The sequence below is a fragment of the Babylonia areolata genome, chromosome 11, assembly GCF_041734735.1.
Source record: "Babylonia areolata isolate BAREFJ2019XMU chromosome 11, ASM4173473v1, whole genome shotgun sequence".
Classification (NCBI taxonomy): domain Eukaryota; kingdom Metazoa; phylum Mollusca; class Gastropoda; order Neogastropoda; family Buccinidae; genus Babylonia; species Babylonia areolata.
Genome location: NC_134886.1, coordinates 37,783,886 through 37,803,429, shown reverse-complemented (window position 1 = coordinate 37,803,429; position 19,544 = coordinate 37,783,886). Strand labels below are relative to the sequence as shown.

General features: G+C 42.4%; 1 protein-coding gene across 1 annotated transcript in view; it reads right to left on the bottom strand.

Moving 5' to 3' along the window:
• Nucleotides 1-19,544, bottom strand: part of LOC143287719 (procollagen-lysine,2-oxoglutarate 5-dioxygenase 1-like) — a 41,309-nt gene that overhangs the window by 14,383 nt on the left and 7,382 nt on the right. Inside the window, exons 6-14 of the mRNA XM_076595953.1 lie at nt 17,996-18,108; nt 15,277-15,340; nt 14,711-14,808; nt 13,863-13,964; nt 12,633-12,764; nt 8,990-9,111; nt 5,529-5,630; nt 3,771-3,896; nt 1,184-1,319 (exon numbers count right to left, since the gene is read on the bottom strand). Of these exons, the coding sequence (XP_076452068.1) occupies nt 1,184-1,319; nt 3,771-3,896; nt 5,529-5,630; nt 8,990-9,111; nt 12,633-12,764; nt 13,863-13,964; nt 14,711-14,808; nt 15,277-15,340; nt 17,996-18,108 (995 nt within the window). The remainder of the gene's footprint in view (nt 1-1,183; nt 1,320-3,770; nt 3,897-5,528; nt 5,631-8,989; nt 9,112-12,632; nt 12,765-13,862; nt 13,965-14,710; nt 14,809-15,276; nt 15,341-17,995; nt 18,109-19,544) is intronic.

Here is a 19,544-nt window from a genome sequence, read left to right as displayed (position 1 = left end):
ATTCCATGCTTAGCAAAAGAAGTTCCTGTTTGAACAAAAAATGATAATAGTGACTCCTCTTGTTGTTGTGTCAGAATAAGAGGTCAAAGTGCCAAGTTTAGAGAATACAAAAAATATAAATATAACAGTAAATGCAGTTTGCATATAATTAGGCTTTTTTTTTTTTGTGCCCATGCCTGAGGTGCAATATTGTTTTAAACAAAATGACTGGAAAGAACTCAATTTTTCCTATTTTTATGCCAAATTTGGTGTCAACTGACAAAGTATTTGCAGAGAAAATGTCAATGTTAAAGTTTACCACGGACACACAGACACATGGACACACACACACACACACACACACACACACACACACACACACACAGACAGACAGACAACCAAACACCGGGTTAAAACATACTCACTTTGTTTACACAAGTGAGTCAAAAAGTGGGGTTGTTCATTAAAACAGGGAAAAATCGATGGAGAATTGTGGATTTAATCGGTCAAACAAAGAGGACATTTTCATGTATCGAGAATCCGTAAATGGCTCAGTTTAGAACACCAACTGAACCAAGCATGAATAAACGAAAATGAATTTGAATATTGGTACAAGGACACCGTACCAGGTCCACAGGGGAAGTAATCATGGAATGAGTTAACTCGTACCTGGAGTAGAACAAGTTAAATAATTCAAAATGGATCAGAGGTAACAGTTTCAGTTTCAGTTTCACTTTCTCAAGGAGGCGTCACTGCGTTCGGACAAATCCATACACGCTACACCACATCTGTTGAGCAGATGCCTGACCAGCAGCATAACCCAACGCGCTTAGTCAGGCCTTGAGTGCATGCTTACATAAATTATTTGTGTACCTATGAAAGTGGATTTCATTTTACGTAATTTCGCCAGAGGACAACACTCTCGTTGCCATGGGTTCTTTTTCAGTGCGCCAAGTGCGTGCTGCACACGGGACCTCGGTTTATCGTCTCATCCGAAAGACTAGACGCTCAGTTTGATTTTCCAGTCAAACTTAGGAGAAAGGGCGAGAGCGGGATTCGAACCCACACCCTCACGGACTCTCTGTATTGGCAGCTGAGCGTCTTAACCATTCTGCCACCTTCACACACACACACACACACACACACAGACACAGACGCACACACACACACACGATAAGAACCACCCAGACTCCTCCACTCTTACCAAGTCCCTGGAGCGGCGACAGAAGGACATGTCAGGGTCAAGGTCAGGAGAGTAGTTGTAGGCGTTGCGCAGGTCTTTCAGTTTGTGGCCTTGGATCAGCATCGCATTGGTCACAAAGGGCACATTCCACAAACCCCTGTAACACACCACCACCACTACAACCACCACCATCACTACCACCACCATCACACTGCAGCCTCACATAGTTCTCCACTTCATTATTTGAATAATAATACTAATGAGTATTCATAATGCCCTCTACCTCCTTTGCACAGGAGCCAGATGACAGACAATAACCAATGGGGAAAAAACGGTTTAAAAAAATTAACAATACATGAAATGTGTCAATGACAATGCACAAACGCACGCACACATGAACGCACACACGCACATGCACACACACACACACTGCACACTATGCAAACACCCAGACATCCATGAAAACAGATTTGTACGCACATGTTTTCAGGTTAAATTTGAACTGAGATTTTTTTTTTCAGCATGACAAATTTAGAATAGAGTTTATTTATTTCCCAGATGACATACAGTCTGCAGAATGTCTCATACACTGCATCTGATCATCATTTTGAGAAGACATTAAAACGGTTTCATGTTCAACAGCTACACACCAAGTGATGAACAATCCATAAGCAATGACTTTTCTTGGTTCATAAGTTTCTTCCTCTTTCTTTCTCCCCTTCTCTCTCCGACCTTTTCTTTCTTTTATGTTTTGTTGGGGGGTTTTTTTAATATGCGGCAACAAAACAAGGTCATGCTTTTTGTTGATCTCTTCAACTAAATACAAAAGACTTTCTAAAATATCATGGCAACAAAACATAACTACCAACAGCATACTGCACAGAATGACTTCAAATCAATTCAGCAGAGTCAATACAATCAATTTCAGTTTCAAGGCGTCAAAAGGTGTGGACTGATTACTATACACTACACCATGTCTGCTTAAAAAAAATATGCACATATGTATATATATATATATAAATATAAATATTTAAAATAATAAGAAGAAAAGCAGATGCCTGACTGTCTCAGAAACCCAATAAAATAAATAAAATGAAAAATAAAACACTCAAACAAATTAAACAAATAAAACAAAACAAAATAAACTAATAGGTAAATGCATAAAAAAGAAGTAAATGCATTAAAACACTTTTAACAGTCATCTTACAACTTACTTTCAAAAAACAAACTCCAACTGACTTTCAAAAAACAAACTCTACAGGATATCCCCCCCCCCCCCCCCAACACAATGTATGGAAAACAACTGACTTTCTCTCACAGAAAAACCCCACAGAATAGACCTCAACGCAATGAACAGAAAACAAACAGCTGACTTTCTATCACTGACTGACTGACTGACAAACCATTCTACAGCCCTCTCGGACGCTCACTCAGTCTGGCTCCGCAACTAAGCCATTATTGTCATTAGTAGGGGGCTTAGTAGGTGGTGTCCTAAGTACGTAAAATCAGAACAGGCACCACTGAACACCACCGAAGTGACGCAGCAGCAGTGCAGGGTCTCCTCTGGTGTGTGGCCTCCTGGCGACCTAACATCGATTGCTCCCTGTGGACTGCCGACGCTGGAACTGCGACGGACGAACCCGAGTTTGGCCGTGTATGGGGGAATCTAAATGAGCGGCGTGGGAGTAATGCCACTGAAACGGTTCAAATGATGGGCAGCAAAAAAAAAAAAAAAAAAAAAAAAAAAAAAAAAATTCTGCAGCCCTCTCTGCCTGCACAAGCCATCTACTGTTTCTTGGACTTTCTCTCACTAATTCCAGAAGGAGATGACCCCCAAACACAATGCATGGAAAACAACTGACTTTCTCTCACACAAAAATGTCCAGAGGATAGACCTCAATACAGTTTCAGTTTCAGTAGCTCAAGGAGGCGTCACTGCGTTCGGACAAATCTATATACGCTACACCACATCTGCCAAGCAGATGCCTGACCAGCAGCCGTAACCCAACGCGCTTAGTGAGGCCTTGAGAAAAAAAAAAAAAGGTGAATAAATAATAGATAATCTTATATAAATAAATAATAATTGTGATGTAAAAGAAAAGGTTGTAGTAATGATAATAATAATAAAATAATAATAATAATTAATAAATAGATAAATAAATAAGACAACAATGATGATAAATAAGCAAATAAATGTAAAACATGAAGACACACATTCACACATACACCCACACATGCATAACAGATATGCACCAAACATGCAGTTTCACAGAAATCAACACAATGAATGGAAAACAAACAACTAACTTTCTATCACTTTCTATCACAATTTTTTTTTTAATCATAATTATTATTCATTTATTTATTTATGTAAGCTGATCTATAATTTATTCACTTTTTTTTTTTTTTTTTCTTTTTTTTTTCTCAAGGCCTGACTAAGCACATTGGGTTACGCTGCTGGTCAGGCATCTGCTTGGCAGATGTGGTGTAGCGTATATGGATTTGTCCGAACGCAGTGACACCTCCTTGAGCTACTGAAACTGAAACTGAAACTCTCACTGGCTGACAAACAATTCCACAACCCTCTATGCCGGCACGAGCCACTCACAGTTTCTTGTCCTCCACAATGTCCATGTAGTCCTCAGACCTGGCGTAGAATCCCTTGTTGTTCAGGGCCCCCCAGAAGTTGGACCACAGCTTGTATGGTCGGGTCAGAATCGGTGCCAGGATAGACCTGAGAAGCGAACATCGTGTGAAAACTAGCTGAGTACTACACCCCAATATACCCCACAGCTACATACCTGCTACTACTCCCCTGAGTAATACACCCCAATATACCCCACAGCTACATACCTGTTACTACTCCCCTGAGTAATACACCCCAATATACCCCACAGCTACATACCTGCTACTACTCCCCTGAGTAATACACCCCAATATACCCCACAGCTACATACCTGCTACTACTCCCCTGAGTAATACACCCCAATATACCCCACAGCTACATACCTGTTACTACTCCCCTGAGTAATACACCCCAATATACCCCACAGCTACATACCTGCTACTACTCCCCTGAGTAATACACCCCAATATACCCCACAGCTACATACCTGCTACTACTCCCCTGAGTAATACACCCCAATATACCCCACAGCTACATACCTGCTACTACTCCCCTGAGTAATACACCCCAATATACCCCACAGCTACATACCTGCTACTACTCCCCTGAGTAATACACCCCAATATACCCCACAGCTACATACCTGTTACTACTCCCCTGGACCTCCACAGCATGAGATCACTGCAGTAAAATGTAGGGTTGTTCACTAAAATGGCAAATATTTATGGTAAATTCCTGATTTAACTGGTCTAACAAAGCTTTGTTTTCATGCTTCCAGAATCCATAAACGGCTCAGTTTAGAATGCCTACTGTACCAAGCAAGAATAAACAAAATTAGAATAGTGTATCGGTACGAGAATACTCTTACCAGGTCCACGGGAGAAGTAATCACAGTACAAGTTATCTCATACGTGGAGTAGAATGAGATATACAGAAAACAACGGACTTTCCATCACAAAGTATAGCAAAAAGAAAGCAAATGACTGTCTATCACAAAGTACAACAAACAGAAAACAACGGACTTTCCATCACAAAGTATAGCAAAAAGAAAGCAAATGACTGTCTATCACAAAGTACAATTGACTTCCCCTCACAAAGTACAACACACACAAAACAACAGACTTCCCCTCACAAAGTACAACATACAAAAAACAACAGACTTTCCATCACAAAGTATACCATAAAAAAAACCTAGAACTTCCCATCACAAAGTACACCATAAAAAAAAACAAAAAAAACTAGGACTTTCCATCACAAAGTACAACATACAGAAAACAACAACTGACTTTCCATCACAAAGTACAACATACAGAAAACAACAACTGACTTTCCATCACACAGTACAACACACAGAAAACAACTGACTTTCCATCACACAGTACAACACACAGAAAACAACTGACTTTCCATCACACAGTACAACACACAGAAAACAACTGACTTTCCATCACACAGTACAACACACAGAAAACAACTGACTTCCAGTCACAAAACAATACTTGCAGAAAACAACTGACTTTCCATCACAAAATTTTTTTTTTTTTTGGGGGGGGGGGGCGGGGGGGATGGGTGGATGAAGGGAGACAGAAGGGGTGGGGATGGCCTTATATTTTTTCGTTTGTTCATAATGATGTGACTTTTTTGTTTGTTTGTTTGTTTCCTGGAACAAATACAGGCGATCAGGAATGGTAGGCATGTCTGCTGTCGGACATGGGCATAATACAAACAAGGACAGCTGACCTGTTCTGCTGAATGAGAGCCACCAGAACATCTGGATCAGTCAGCTGAGCGATGGAGTCCACTGCGAAGTAATACTGGCAGCTCCTCTTGATACACTCCTCTCTGGAAACAAGCACCGTCGCAGACTTCTTTACTCTGGACGTAATTCTCATGTTCTTTTGTTCAATTCTTCTTTCTTATTCTTCTTCTTCTTCTTCGTTCGTGGGCTGCAACTCCCACGTTCATTCGTATGTGCACGAGTGGGCTTTTACGTGTATGGCCGTTTTTACTCCGTCATGAAGGCAGCCATACTCTGCTTTTGGGGGTGTGCGTGCTTGGTATATTCTTGTTTCCATAACCAACTGAACGCTGACATGGATTAAAGGATCTTTAACACGCATATTTGATCATGTGCATGCGTGTACACATGAAGGGGGTTCAGGCACTAGCAGGTCAGCACATATGCTGACCTGGGAGATTGGAAAAATCTCCACCCTATATCCACCAGGTGCTGTTTCCGAGATTCGAACCCATGACCCTCAGATTGAAAGTCCAACGCTCTAACCACTCGGCTAATGCGCCCATCCCTTTGTTCAATAACTCAGTGAAGAAATGAATCCTGCAGTGCACCATTACATATTTCTTTAGTCTTGACGTAATTGTTATGTTCCTTTATTCAATAACACATTGAAGGAATGAGTCCTGTAGTCCACCATTACAGACTTCTTTAGTCTGGACATAACTGTCATGTTCCTTTGTTCAATAACTCATTGAGGAAATGAATCCTGCAGTGCACCATTACAGACTTCTTTACTCTGGACGTAATTGTCATGTTCCTTTGTTCAATAACTCATTGAACAAATGAGTCCTGCAGTATACTCCATACTTGGAGGTTGACCCTCTTGCCTCAAAGCACAGCCCACACGTCTTGCCTATTGTATCTCTACATTCCCATCATTAAAACATATGTTTGTCAGAATATACTAGTACAAGAATTATACTCCCTGTTAGGTGATATGTAGTTACTATGTCACACTCAAATGTGTCAGTTTGGCATGGTGCAGTATATTATACCAAAATGAGGAATTATACTTCCTGTTTTATGATATATTTACTATGTCGAACAGATGCATTTGAGTTTGACATGGTACAGTATATATGATGCCAAACAGTCATTTCACAAACACAAAACTAAGGCAGCTGTACCTCTCACACCTACTGCAATCCGACTAACAAAATAACTGAGTTTTGATAGAAAGATCTCATAAATCTTAATACATTTTTTTTTAAAATCTGCTACAACATAAGATATTTCAACAGTAACACCTGAACTGTATGTTGCACATCAGTTATCTACCCACAAATGTACCTGGGCTATTGGGCATTACTGCATATATTTTCATACTCAAACAGAAGCTCATTTTGTTGCTGCTGTTGTTGTTTCGCCCCCCATTAATGGGCTGCAATGCTGACATAAACTTAACACCATCACACCTGTTTCTTCCAGGGAAAACCATCAACAAAATGTTTTCTTTGAACAGAAAACATCACATTCACAACCACCTTCATATAAATAGTTTCTCTTTAAAGCTATATGACAGAAAATTTGGCTGCCGTCAAAACTGGCACAAATCTGACACAGTGGAGACCGACACATATCTGATGACTGACTATCATTTGCCTTGATGGCTTGCACGTGCATACATATGTGTGCATACATCCATGCATGGGTGCATATGTTTTATCTTCATTTTAACGTCTATTCACTATGAGTGTTTTTAGACGGAAAGGAGTAAAGAAGTGGATAAAGGAAAGGGGATGCATGTGAATATTAGTGAAAAAAAGTATTCATGTTATGTATCAGAGGAAAAGTATATTATAAGAAAAAGGTCTAAAGAGATTGTGGAGTGTATTGAATAAGGCGTCATGGGAAGGAGAAGGGGAATGTGTATATGCATATCAACAAGTATTAACCTACAACAATGTAAATATAAATAAAAACATTAATTATAACACATCAAAGGAGGATACCAACTGGACTGGAGTTTAAAATTTCCGAAAACATTCTAAGCAATGAATAACCATTCAAAATCTTTTCAGTGGCTGATGAAATATTGGAAGAAAAGTCATCAACTACATCTTTAGGAATTAACTGTCTTATGCTCGGACAATGAATGAGCAGATGACTTACAGTTATTTGCTTACCGCATATACATTTTATATTTTTAGAAAATTTTGTACGAAAGGCATTTAAACAAATTCTATACATTACACTTGTAATTTGTCTTGCATATGTGTGTGTGTCTGTGTGTGCATGCATGTACAAGTGAAAGTATATAACATCCACAAGCGCAAAAAACAGTGTTCAGAATAGGAGAAGGTGCTTAATAAAAAGCAAACAAAAAACTCTTAAAGTACAATGAAATTAATGCTGCTGTTGAAAAATAGATTCATTCGCATATAAATGCACATTTTACTTAACAGCGTATATGTTGCAAAGTGAGAGCTGAAACCATGCCTGATTTTTCTACATTTAATTACAATAGTGTTCCCTGGAGGTATTTCTTTATCTGTATATAATAAAAAGCAAACAAAAAACTCTTAAAGTACAATGAAATTAATGCTGCTGTTGAAAAATAGATTCATTCGCATATACATGCACATTTTTTACTCAACAGCGTATATGTTGCAAAGTGAGAGCTGAAACCATGCCTGATTTTTCTACATTTAATCACAATAGTGTTCCCTGGAGGTATTTCTTTATCTGTATATATTTTACACACCAGACCCTGCTTTCTCTACACTTTATCAGTGTTCCCTGACTCCTTTTGTTACCTGTTTATCTTTTTACCGCAAGTCTGTGCTTTTGACATCTGCTCCCTTTCTCAACCTTTTTCAAACATTCAAAAACACACCACCAGCTTCCCCTTATTTTCTCTTAGTTAAAGAAAAGAAGGCCAAGGCCGCAAACTGTGCAACTTATTCTTTTCTCTGTTTTTTTGTCTTCTTTAAAAAAAATATATATATTTCATACATATGCAAGAAATGCATTGTAATCAAAACAAGCACACACACACACACACACACAAACAAATATTTCAAACGGAAATTTTAAACTCCAGTCCTCCTTTGATGTATTACAATTAATTAATGTTGTTATTTATATTTACATTGTTGTAGGTTAATACTTGTTGATATGCATATACATATCCCCCCCCCCCCAACCCCCGCACCATGACGTCTCATTCAATACACACCACAATCTCTTTAGACTTTTTCTTATAATAATCTACCTTTCCTCTGATACATAACATGAAACCTTTTTTACACTAATATTCACATGCACTCCCTTTCCTTTATCCACTACTTGACTCCTTTCTGTCTAAAAACACTTATAGTGAATAGACGTTAAACTGAAGATAACAAACAAATATGCACAGCAACACATATGTGTATTCATACACACAAACACAAACACTCACATCCCCCAGTTGCGTCCCATGATTTCCCCAATGTTATCTGAGGGGGAAATGTTGATGACAGAGTGATACTCTTTCCCATGCTGCTCAATGAAAGTGCTGACGTCTGGGCGATGGTACTCCTCCTGTGAGACACACACACACACACACACACACACACACATCGGTGATGAACATTCTCTGCGCCGCTCCACTCAGCATCCCAACTCTCTGTCCCTCCCTCCCTACTGCTCTCTCTCTCACTCTCTCTCTCTCTCCCTCCACCCACCACCCCCTCCCTGCTGCTGTCCTCTTTTTTCTCTCTCTGTTTCTGTCTGTGTCTGTGTTTGTCTCTCTCTCTCTCTCTCTCTCTCTCTCTCTCTCTCACTCACTCTCTCTAAATCATTCAAAGTTGTATTTGAAAAAGAAAAATACATAACAAATGCTGATGAATATTGTTTCAGAGTGGCGTTGTCTCAGGCCCGATTTAATGTGCTTCCTTTAAATAACAATGTTAATAGGTACACTGAAAATGATGTTTTAAAGCACTGTCCTTTTTGCCAAGGTGAACTAGAAGATGAATACCATTTGTTGTTTGTTTGTTCTGTATATACTGATTTACGGACAAAATTTCTTCAAGACTGTTTAAACATGTTTCTTAGTTCACCTCTCCGATCAAACAACAAGCAGAGAAATTTCCATGTATCAAAATTTATTTTCCATGCGATCAAAAGGAGAAATCATATACTCAGACCTAATTAAGCAGAATTAATGTCAAGTCCATGAATATTATGATATTGTGTCATCTATTCAAGTGTTATAATACCCCTTCCCATGCCCACCCCCAGTCCCCTGGTTTTGAATTGTGGTCCATGGCCAAAGTTCATTAAAACAATTTCGTTCGTTCGTTCGTTCGTTCTCTCTCTCTCTCACTATCTCTCTCTATTTCCCTCGGTTGTTATCTTTATGTATACAGAGAAATGGCAATGACCACAGTGTCAAGCAGACACACTCACTGTTGCTTCTTGGATTTAGTCTTCACCACAAATCACAAAGCACAAAGCACCCTCAGCTGAACAGGAACCCAGTACCAAATCTAAAATCAGCAAAACATAGCCCAGAAAACCCACAGAGAAAACTTAACTCACTCAGTACGGCCAGTCCTCTCTTCTCCTCTACACATACCCCTCGGATGTCCAGTGGGTGTCTGAATGACCCAACCTTTAGCTTCCGTCGTCAGAATTGTGGTATTCTTTGTCAACATTCACCTCTTCAGTATAAGAGCCTTCCGCTTGCAATATTTTGATGATGGTAATTGGGGTGAAACGCTGTTAACGTCGTCTCTTTCGACGTTCGTATGGAGAGAGTTAAACAAAATCTTAAAAGGAACAAATTGTTACAAGCCAGAAAAGTTTTATGAGATCTTGAAAATGAAAAAAAAAACAAAAAACAAAACAATTTCCCCCTCAAACTAGAAGCAAAAGCTTCAAATATATGCTAAGGAAATGCAATAGTAACTCCACTTTCACAACCAACACCAAGTTCCGCAGTGAGCGTGATCAAAAAGCTGACTGGGGCCGACAAGACTGAAGCAGCCATTACAGTGGAGTGATGGCCTAGAGGTAACACGTCCGCCTGGGAAATAAGAGAATCTGAGCGCGCTGGTTCGAATCATGGCTCAGCCGCTGATATTTTCTCCCCCTCCACTAGACCTTGAGTGGTGGTCTGAAACACTAGTCATTCGGATGAGTTGATAAACCGAGGTCCTGTGTGCAGCATGCACTTGGAGCATGTAAAAGAACCCACGGCAACAAAAGGGTTGCTCCTGGCAAAATTCTGTAAAAAAAATCCACCTCAATAAGAAATCAAATAAAACTGCACACACGAAAAAAAAAAGAAAAAAAGGTGGCGCTGTAGTGTTGCGATGCGCTGTCCCTGGGGACAGCAGCCCGAATTTCACACAGAGAAATCTGTTGTGATAAAAAGAAATACAAATACAATACTCCAACTGATGTAAGACTGACTTATTCTCCCTAACTCTGTAACTGATGAAACAGATTAACTCTAACTCTGAAACTGATGAAAGACTAACTCTCCAACTGATAGAAAACCGAATAACACTATATCTGATTTTTAAAAAAAATAATAATAAATAAATAAACCTGACTAACTCTCTCCAATTGATGAAAAGACTACTCCCTAACTGACGACAGAGTGGCTCTTTCTAACAAATGAAAGAGTGACTAACTCTCCCTAACTCTCCAACTGATGACACACTAACTCTCTCAAACTGATGAAAGACTACTCTCTAACTGATGACAGAGTGACTCTTTCTAACAGATGAAAGAGTGACTAACTCTCCCTAACTCTCCAGCTGATGACAGACTAACTCTCTCAAACTGATGAAAGACTACTCTCTAACTGATGACAGAGTGCACTTTCTAACAGATGAAAGAGTGACTAGCTCTTTCTAACTCCCAACTGATGACAGACTAACTCTCTCAAACTGATGAAAGACTACTCTCTAACTGATGACAGAGTGCACTTTCTAACAGATGAAAGAGTGACTAGCTCTTTCTAACTCCCAACTGATGACAGACTAACTCTCTCAAACTGATGAAAGACTACTCTCTAACTGATGACAGAGTGACTCTTTCTAACAGATGAAAGAGTGACTAACTCTCCCTAACTCTCCAACTGATGACAGACTAACTCTCTCAAACTGATGAAAGACTACTCTCTAACTGATGACAGAGTGACTCTTTCTAACAGATGAAAGAGTGACTAACTCTCCCTAACTCTCCAACTGATGACACACTAACTCTCTCAAACTGATGAAAGACTACTCTCTAACTGATGACAGAGTGACTCTTTCTAACAGATGAAAGCGTGACTAGCTCTTTCTAACTCCCAACTGATGACACACTAACTCTCTCAAACTGATGAAAGACTACTCTCTAACTGATGACAGAGTGACTCTTTCTAACAGATGAAAGAGTGACTAACTCTCCCTAACTCTCCAACTGATGACACACTAACTCTCTCAAACTGATGAAAGACTAATCTCTAACTGATGACAGAGTGACTCTTTCTAACAGATGAAAGAGTGACTAACTCTTTCTAACTCCCAGCTGATGACAGACTAACTCTCTCCAACTGATGAAAGACTACTCTCTAACTGACGACAGAGTGACTCAAACTGATGAAAGAGTGACCAACTCTTCCCAACCCTCTCACTTCAGTGGGTTCTGGTGGGTCTTCTGGGATTCTCAAGGCCGTAACGCAGAGGGTCTTCTGAGTGGGGATGGTTTAAGACTGGTTCACTCTCTCTAACTCTCCAACTGATGACAGACTAACTCTCTCAAACTGATGAAAGATGAGTCTTCTGAGTGGGAATGGTTTAAGACTGGTTCACTCTCTCTAACTCTCCAACTGATGACAGACTAACTCTCTCAAACTGATGAAAGATGAGTCTTCTGAGTGGGAATGGTTTAAGACTGGTTCACTCTCTCTAACTCTCCAACTGATGACAGACTAACTCTCTCAAACTGATGAAAGATGGAAAAACTCTCTCTAACCCTCCAAATGATAGACTGATTCACTCTCTCTCTCTCTCTAACTCTCCCGACTGACAGACTGAGCGACCAGTGCCAGACACTATACGCACCTTGTTGTGGATGTACAGGTCGATGCGGGCCTTGGGATACTTGATGGCAGCGATCCGCTGGAAGAACTCCCGGATGAAAGGGGTGGGCTGCTCCATAAACAGGCCCATCAGCACAGTAGGGTAGTCCTCCGGCTGAAAGGCACAGGCCGGCTTTGTGTGAAAAAGCTTAAGTATGTAAGTTAAAACTGCTAATAATAATAATAATAATGATAATACAGACTGACTTTTCCATCTCGCATGCAAAGAGCTTGTGGCATTTATGAAAAAACAAACAACTAAAACAAACACCAAATAAGCAGACACGCAAAAAGTACATATCTGCAATTTGTAGTATTGTATTGGTATAGATTTTGTTTCTCCACTTTTGTGTCCTCATGTGCTCTTGTGTGGTATAATGCCATTGTCTTGTGTGAGGCACTCACAGTCCATTAAGTGGGGAGTTTACGCCATAAAAGTGCAATATATTAATATCATTATTACACTAGACACGAACAATGTGTGCACACAAACAACCCCCCCCCCCCACACACACACACACACAAAGATGACCAGCACAAGCTAAAGAAGCACATAACTCAAGAAGATGGTGGGCAGAATTGAAGGTGGTATTTGGGTGGGTTTTTTTCTATTTAGAATCTTTATAAACTGGACAGGGGAATCCATGTTACAAACTGAGAAGTTTTTTTTTCATACTACTGGACCAAGATAGGAGAAATAACACTGAACATGTATGTAAAATCGTTTATAACCTTTTTCATAACCTCCGACATTTCTGCTTATATTCAAAATGCTAATTTTCTATACTTTTTGTCACTACAGTTTTGGGTTGGTCTGTTTTGTTGTTGTTGTTGTTTGGTTTATGTTTGGTGTTTTTGTTATTTTTTTAACTAATCTCTAAAATTTCAAATAGCTGTAAATCATCTGATGACAGCATTTTAGTAGTTGATGTTGGATAACCTACCAGTTAAATTCATGTCAAGCATATTTTAATACAGCAATAAAAGCCCTGTATCAGACTGAGATCCTCAAGTGACAGCAATGTCAACATAACGATAAATCTAATCTTCCCACCATCACTCCCTCTTCTGAAGAATTAATTCACCAAAGTTTTAATTCTGCCGTTTCTGTTCCAACAGAAATGTGACTGTGTGGAGAAACATATTCCCTGAATGCAATGGAAAACTCCACCACCCCAAACCCCACCCCACCCCCTCACAGCTGAGCACTGACCTTCACCCCCTGCAGAGAAATGGTATCTTCCTGACATGCCAGACACCCAGCGCTGGAGGTCCAGCCATCAGCCAGGTAGTTGGCCAGTCGGTTGAACTCCACCTGTACACACATCCAACCCAGCTGTCAGTGTCTTTACGCACATATATGCAGCTGAGAGGTTTTAATAATAACATCATCATCATAGTCATAAGAATAATAATAGCAGTAACAGGAGGAGTTTGTATTATACTCCATGTTTGGTGTTAAATATACTTACCATGTCAAACTGATGCAAACTAGGCCTATTGGTTTGCTCTGCTTGGCCAAATTTCGCGCGGCTAACAGTGAAAAGATGGGCCCACCACTCTCAGCCAATCAAACGCAATCGAGGGTGCCGAGTCGAATCGAGTACACAGAATGTAAGAATACAATAAACACAAGCCGCATGCAACAAAATAAGGCCAAAAGGATACGCTGAACAGCCGAAAAAAGCGTAAGACGAGACAGAGCGTAAACCTGACAAGATGGCGTGGAGAGCCTTGGCCAAAGGAAATGACAGTAACAGTAAATTTTTACAATGCTTTCAAAACTCTCAAGTCAAAGCACTCTATAAATAACACATCAGTCAGACACAAAACACACAAGAACACACACACACATACACATACTTGGTGTGTGAATGCAAGTGTTGTGTGTTGAGAAAGTCAAAGGAGTTTCTTTTTTTCAGAACATGATTGTCTCTAACAACTATTCCCCTTTTCCCCTCTATTCCATTCCCTCCTCCAACCCCCCTTCCCCAAATAGCCCAACCAACCACACACACACACACACACACACACACACACACACGAATGAACAGTGCTTACCTTGATGGGGCCGTTGCCATGGATGACGACAGGGGAGGTGCCAGTGACCACATTGTACAGATAGCTGTGGTTCCCACGGTACTTGATCAGGACATCACCTGGGGACGAGGTGGGAAGAGAAGGGGGATGTAAGTGCCTGTCTCTCCTTTAATGAAAACTATCATCAGTAATAACTGACCAATCTGCCTGCCAAAGACTGAACTGTTCACATGGGCGCGGACACACATGCACACACATTTTACACACACACAAGCACACACACACACACACACACACACACACAGTCTCAATAACTTAAACTGCAATATTACGTAGAGATCCAGAAGCACTATTGAAAATCAACCCTTGTCACGTGGTGGGGACTCACATCAATACACTGATTACATTGGGCAAGAACACCGACAACAACGTGTACACAAGGTACACTCAGAGCTAACTACATTCAAAACACACACAAACATGCATGCACATGCACGCACACACAAACACAGACACACACAACACACACACAAACATGCACACACACACACACACACACACACACTTGACTGGGCACTCAAGCTCACCTAAGGCCCCATGCAGGTTCTGGAAAATCTCAGACCGTGTGTCCAGCTTGATGTTCAGCTTACCCTGCACAAAGCCCACCCCAAAAACAACATGGAATAAAACAAGGACACCCACTGCCTGCTGTCTGTACCTCTGCCACAGAAAATGGGGATGAAGATATGGATGAGGGGGAGGAGGAGGAGGAAGGACGATATGGATGAGGGGGAGGAGGAGAAGGCAAGAAGATATGGATGAGGGGGAGGAGGAGGTGCAAAGAAGATATGGATGAGGGGAAGTAGGAGGTGCAAAGAAGATATGGATGAGGGGGAGGAGGAGGAGAGAAGATATGGATGAGGGGAGGAGGGAGAGAGAAGATAGGGATGAGGGTGAGGAGCAAGGAGAGAGAAGATAGTGATGAGGGTGAGGAGCAGGGGGAGAGATGTGGATGAGGGGGAGGAGGAGGGGGAGAGAAGATATGGATGAGGGGGAGGAGGAGGAGAGAAGATATGGATGAGGGGAGCGGGACAAAAGACAGGGATGAGGGGAGGAGGGGGAGAGAAGATATGGATGAGGGGGAGGAGGAGGAGAGAAGATATGGATGAGGGGAGGGGGAGAGAAGATATGGATGAGGGGGAGGAGGGGGAGAAAAGATATGGATGAGGGGGAGGAGGGAGAGAGAAGATATGGATGAGGGGGAGGAGGAGGGGAGAAGATATGGATGAGGGGGAGGAGGGGGAGAGAAGATATGGATGAGGGGGAGGAGGAGGGGAGAAGATATGGATGAGGGGGAGGAGGAGGGGAGAAGATATGGGTGAGGGGAAGGAGGAGGGGGAGAGAAGATATGGATGAGGGGGAGGAGGAGGAGAGAAGATATGGATGAGGGGGAGGGGGAGAGAAGATATGGATGAGGGGGAGGAGGGGGAGAAAAGATATGGATGAGAGGGAGGAGGGGGAGAGAAGATATGGATGAGGGGGAGGAGGAGGAGAGAAGATATGGATGAGGGGGAGGAGGGGGACAAAAGATAGGGAGGAGGGGGAGAGAAGATATGGATGAGGGGGAGGAGGGGGAGAGAAGATATGGATGAGGGGGAGGAGGGGGAGAGAAGATATGGATGAGGGGGAGGAGGAGGAGGAGAGAAGATATGGATGAGGGGGAGGAGGGGGAGAGAAGATATGGATGAGAGGGAGGAGGGGGAGAGAAGATATGGATGAGGGGGAGGAGGGGGAGAGAAGATATGGATGAGGGGGAGGAGGAGGAGGAGAGAAGATATGGATGAGGGGGAGGAGAGAAGATACGGATGAGGGGGAGGAGGGGGAGAGAAGATATGGATGAGGGGGAGGAGGGGGAGAGAAGATATGGATGAGGGGGAGGAGGGGGAGAGAAGATATGGATGAGGGGGAGGAGGAGGAGAGAAGATATGGATGAGGGGGAGGAGGGGGAGAGAAGATATGGATGAGGGGGAGGAGGAGGGGGAGAGAAGATACGGATGAGGGGGAGGAGGGGGAGAGAAGATATGGATGAGGGGGAGAGAAGATAAGGATGAGGGGGAGGAGGGGGAGAGAAGATACGGATGAGGGGGAGGAGGGGGAGAGAAGATACGGATGAGGGGGAGAGAAGATATGGATGAGGGGGAGAGAAGATAAGGATGAGGGGGAGGAGGGGGAGAGAAGATAGGGATGAGGGGGAGGAGGGGGAGAGAAGATATGGATGAGGGCAGGAGGGGGAGAGAAGATATGGATGAGGGGGAGGAGGGGGAGAGAAGATATGGATGAGGGGGAGGAGGGGGGCAAAAGATAGGGAGGAGGGGGTAAGAGAGGAGAAGGGGATGGGTGAGGGAGGAAGAAGTGCACTGTTTTTAATCAATCAGCTTTTTCTTTTTCAAAGGTGCACAAACACAACATATCATCATCTGGACTTTAAAGGTTCACAAACAGTTCACCTTACAAGTGATCATCCTGCAGACACAAACTGGAAGATCTTGCCCTTCCTGGTGACAATCTCACATAATTTGCAGGTAACACAACTTTATACCCCATAGACTGCACTCTACAATATTCATGGACATCCTCTACCTACTGTGCACGAACACACATGCACCATGCACACCAACAATGACTCATGCATTGTATTGTACTGTATTGTAATACTTGTACTGTGTATTGACTGTATTGTATTACTCTTTTTATCACAGCAGATTTCTCTGTGTGAAATTCAGGCTGCTCTCCCTAACAAGAGCGCAATGCTACACTGAGAGCGCCACCCATTTTGGGGGGTAATTTTTCTGCCTCCAACTTTGTTTTTCCTATCAAAGTGGATTTTTCGAGGGAATTTTGTCAGGGACAACCCTTTTGTTGCCATGGGTTCTTTTACGTGCGCTAAATGCATGCTGCACACGGGACCTCGATTTATCATCCCATCCAAATGACTAGCATCCAGACCACCACTCAAGGTCGAGTGGAGGGGGAGAAAATACTGGCGACTGTGGGATTCGAGCCAGTGCACTCAGGTTCTCTCGCTTCCTAGGCGGACGCGTTACCTCTAGGCCAACTCTCCACACATGCACATAGGTACACATAAACGCAAGACACAGACATTCTCCTGTATGCCACATGATGGTGACACCTGCACACACACACACACACACACACAAACACACACATTCTAATATCACTTCAAGTGGAAAGACGTTAAACTGAAGACGAACGAACAAACACACACACACACACACACAAACGCACCCTCAATGCACGGTCAAGGAAGACAGAGGTGTAGTAGCCCTGGTCATCACCGCTGTCCTCCAGAGCACTGTACTGCAGGATCTGGTGCAGCTCTGGAGCGTAGCCCATGAACCCTGCCACACAGCAGAGCAGACTACAGTTCTGGTGGTCCATTCACAGCACCGCACTGCTGTGGCAGCAACCATTCACAGAGGAGCGATGTACATCTGTGGTACCACTCACAGCACTTTGTCTGCAGTACCACCCACGGCACCGTACTGCTTTTGCATCAACCACTCACAGTGGATAAACATACGTCTGTAGTACCACTCACAGCACCACACTGCTGTAGCATCAACCACTCGCAGAGGAGCAATGTCTATCTGTAGTACCACTCACAGCACCACACTGCTGCAGCATCAACCACTCACAGAGGAGCAATGTCTATCTGTAGTACCACTCACAGCACCGCACTGCTGTAGCATCAACCACTCACAGAGGAGCAATGTCTATCTGTAGTACCACTCACAGCACCGCACTGCTGTAGCATCAACCACTCGCAGAGGAGCAATGTCTATCTGTAGTACCACTCACAGCACCACACTGCTGTAGCATCAACCACTCGCAGAGGAGCAATGTCTATCTGTAGTACCACTCACAGCACCGCACTGCTGTAGTAATAACCACTCACAGCAGAGCAGCGTACGTCTATTTTAACACTCACGGTACAATACTGCTGTAGCATCAACCACTCACAGTGGATCAATATATGTCTGTGGTACCACCCACAGCACTATACTGCTGTAGTACTAACCACTCACAGAAGAGCAGCATTAATCTGTAGTACCGTTCTACTGTTGTAGTACCAAACACTCACAGAGAAGCAACATACATCTGTAGTATCACTCACAGCACCATACTGCTGTAGTACTAACCACTCACAGCAGAGCAAGGTATGTATGTAGCAACACTCACAGCACCATACTACTGTAGTACTAACCACTCATAGCAGAGCAAGGTATGTATGTAGCAACACTCACAGCACCATACTGCTGTGGTACTAACCACTCATAGCAGAACAAGGTATGTATGTAGCAACACTCACAGCACCATACTACTGTAGTACTAACCACTCACAGCAGAGCAAGGTATGTATGTAGCAACACTCACAGCACCATACTACTGGAGTACTAACCACTCATAGCAGAGCAAGGTATGTATGTAGTAACACTCACAGCACCATACTACTGTAGTACTAACCACTCACAGCAGAGCAAGGTATGTATGTAGCAACACTCACAGCACCATACTACTGTAGTACTAACCACTCATAGCAGAGCAAGGTATGTGTGTAGTAACACTCACAGCACCATACTACTGGAGTACTAACCACTCATAGCAGAGCAAGGTATGAATGTAGTAACACTCACAGCACCATACTACTGTAGTGCTAACCACTCATAGCAGAGCAAGGTATGTATGTAGTAACACTCACAGCACCATACTACTGGAGTACTAACCACTCATAGCAGAGCAAGGTGTGTATGTAGTAACACCCACAGCATCATAC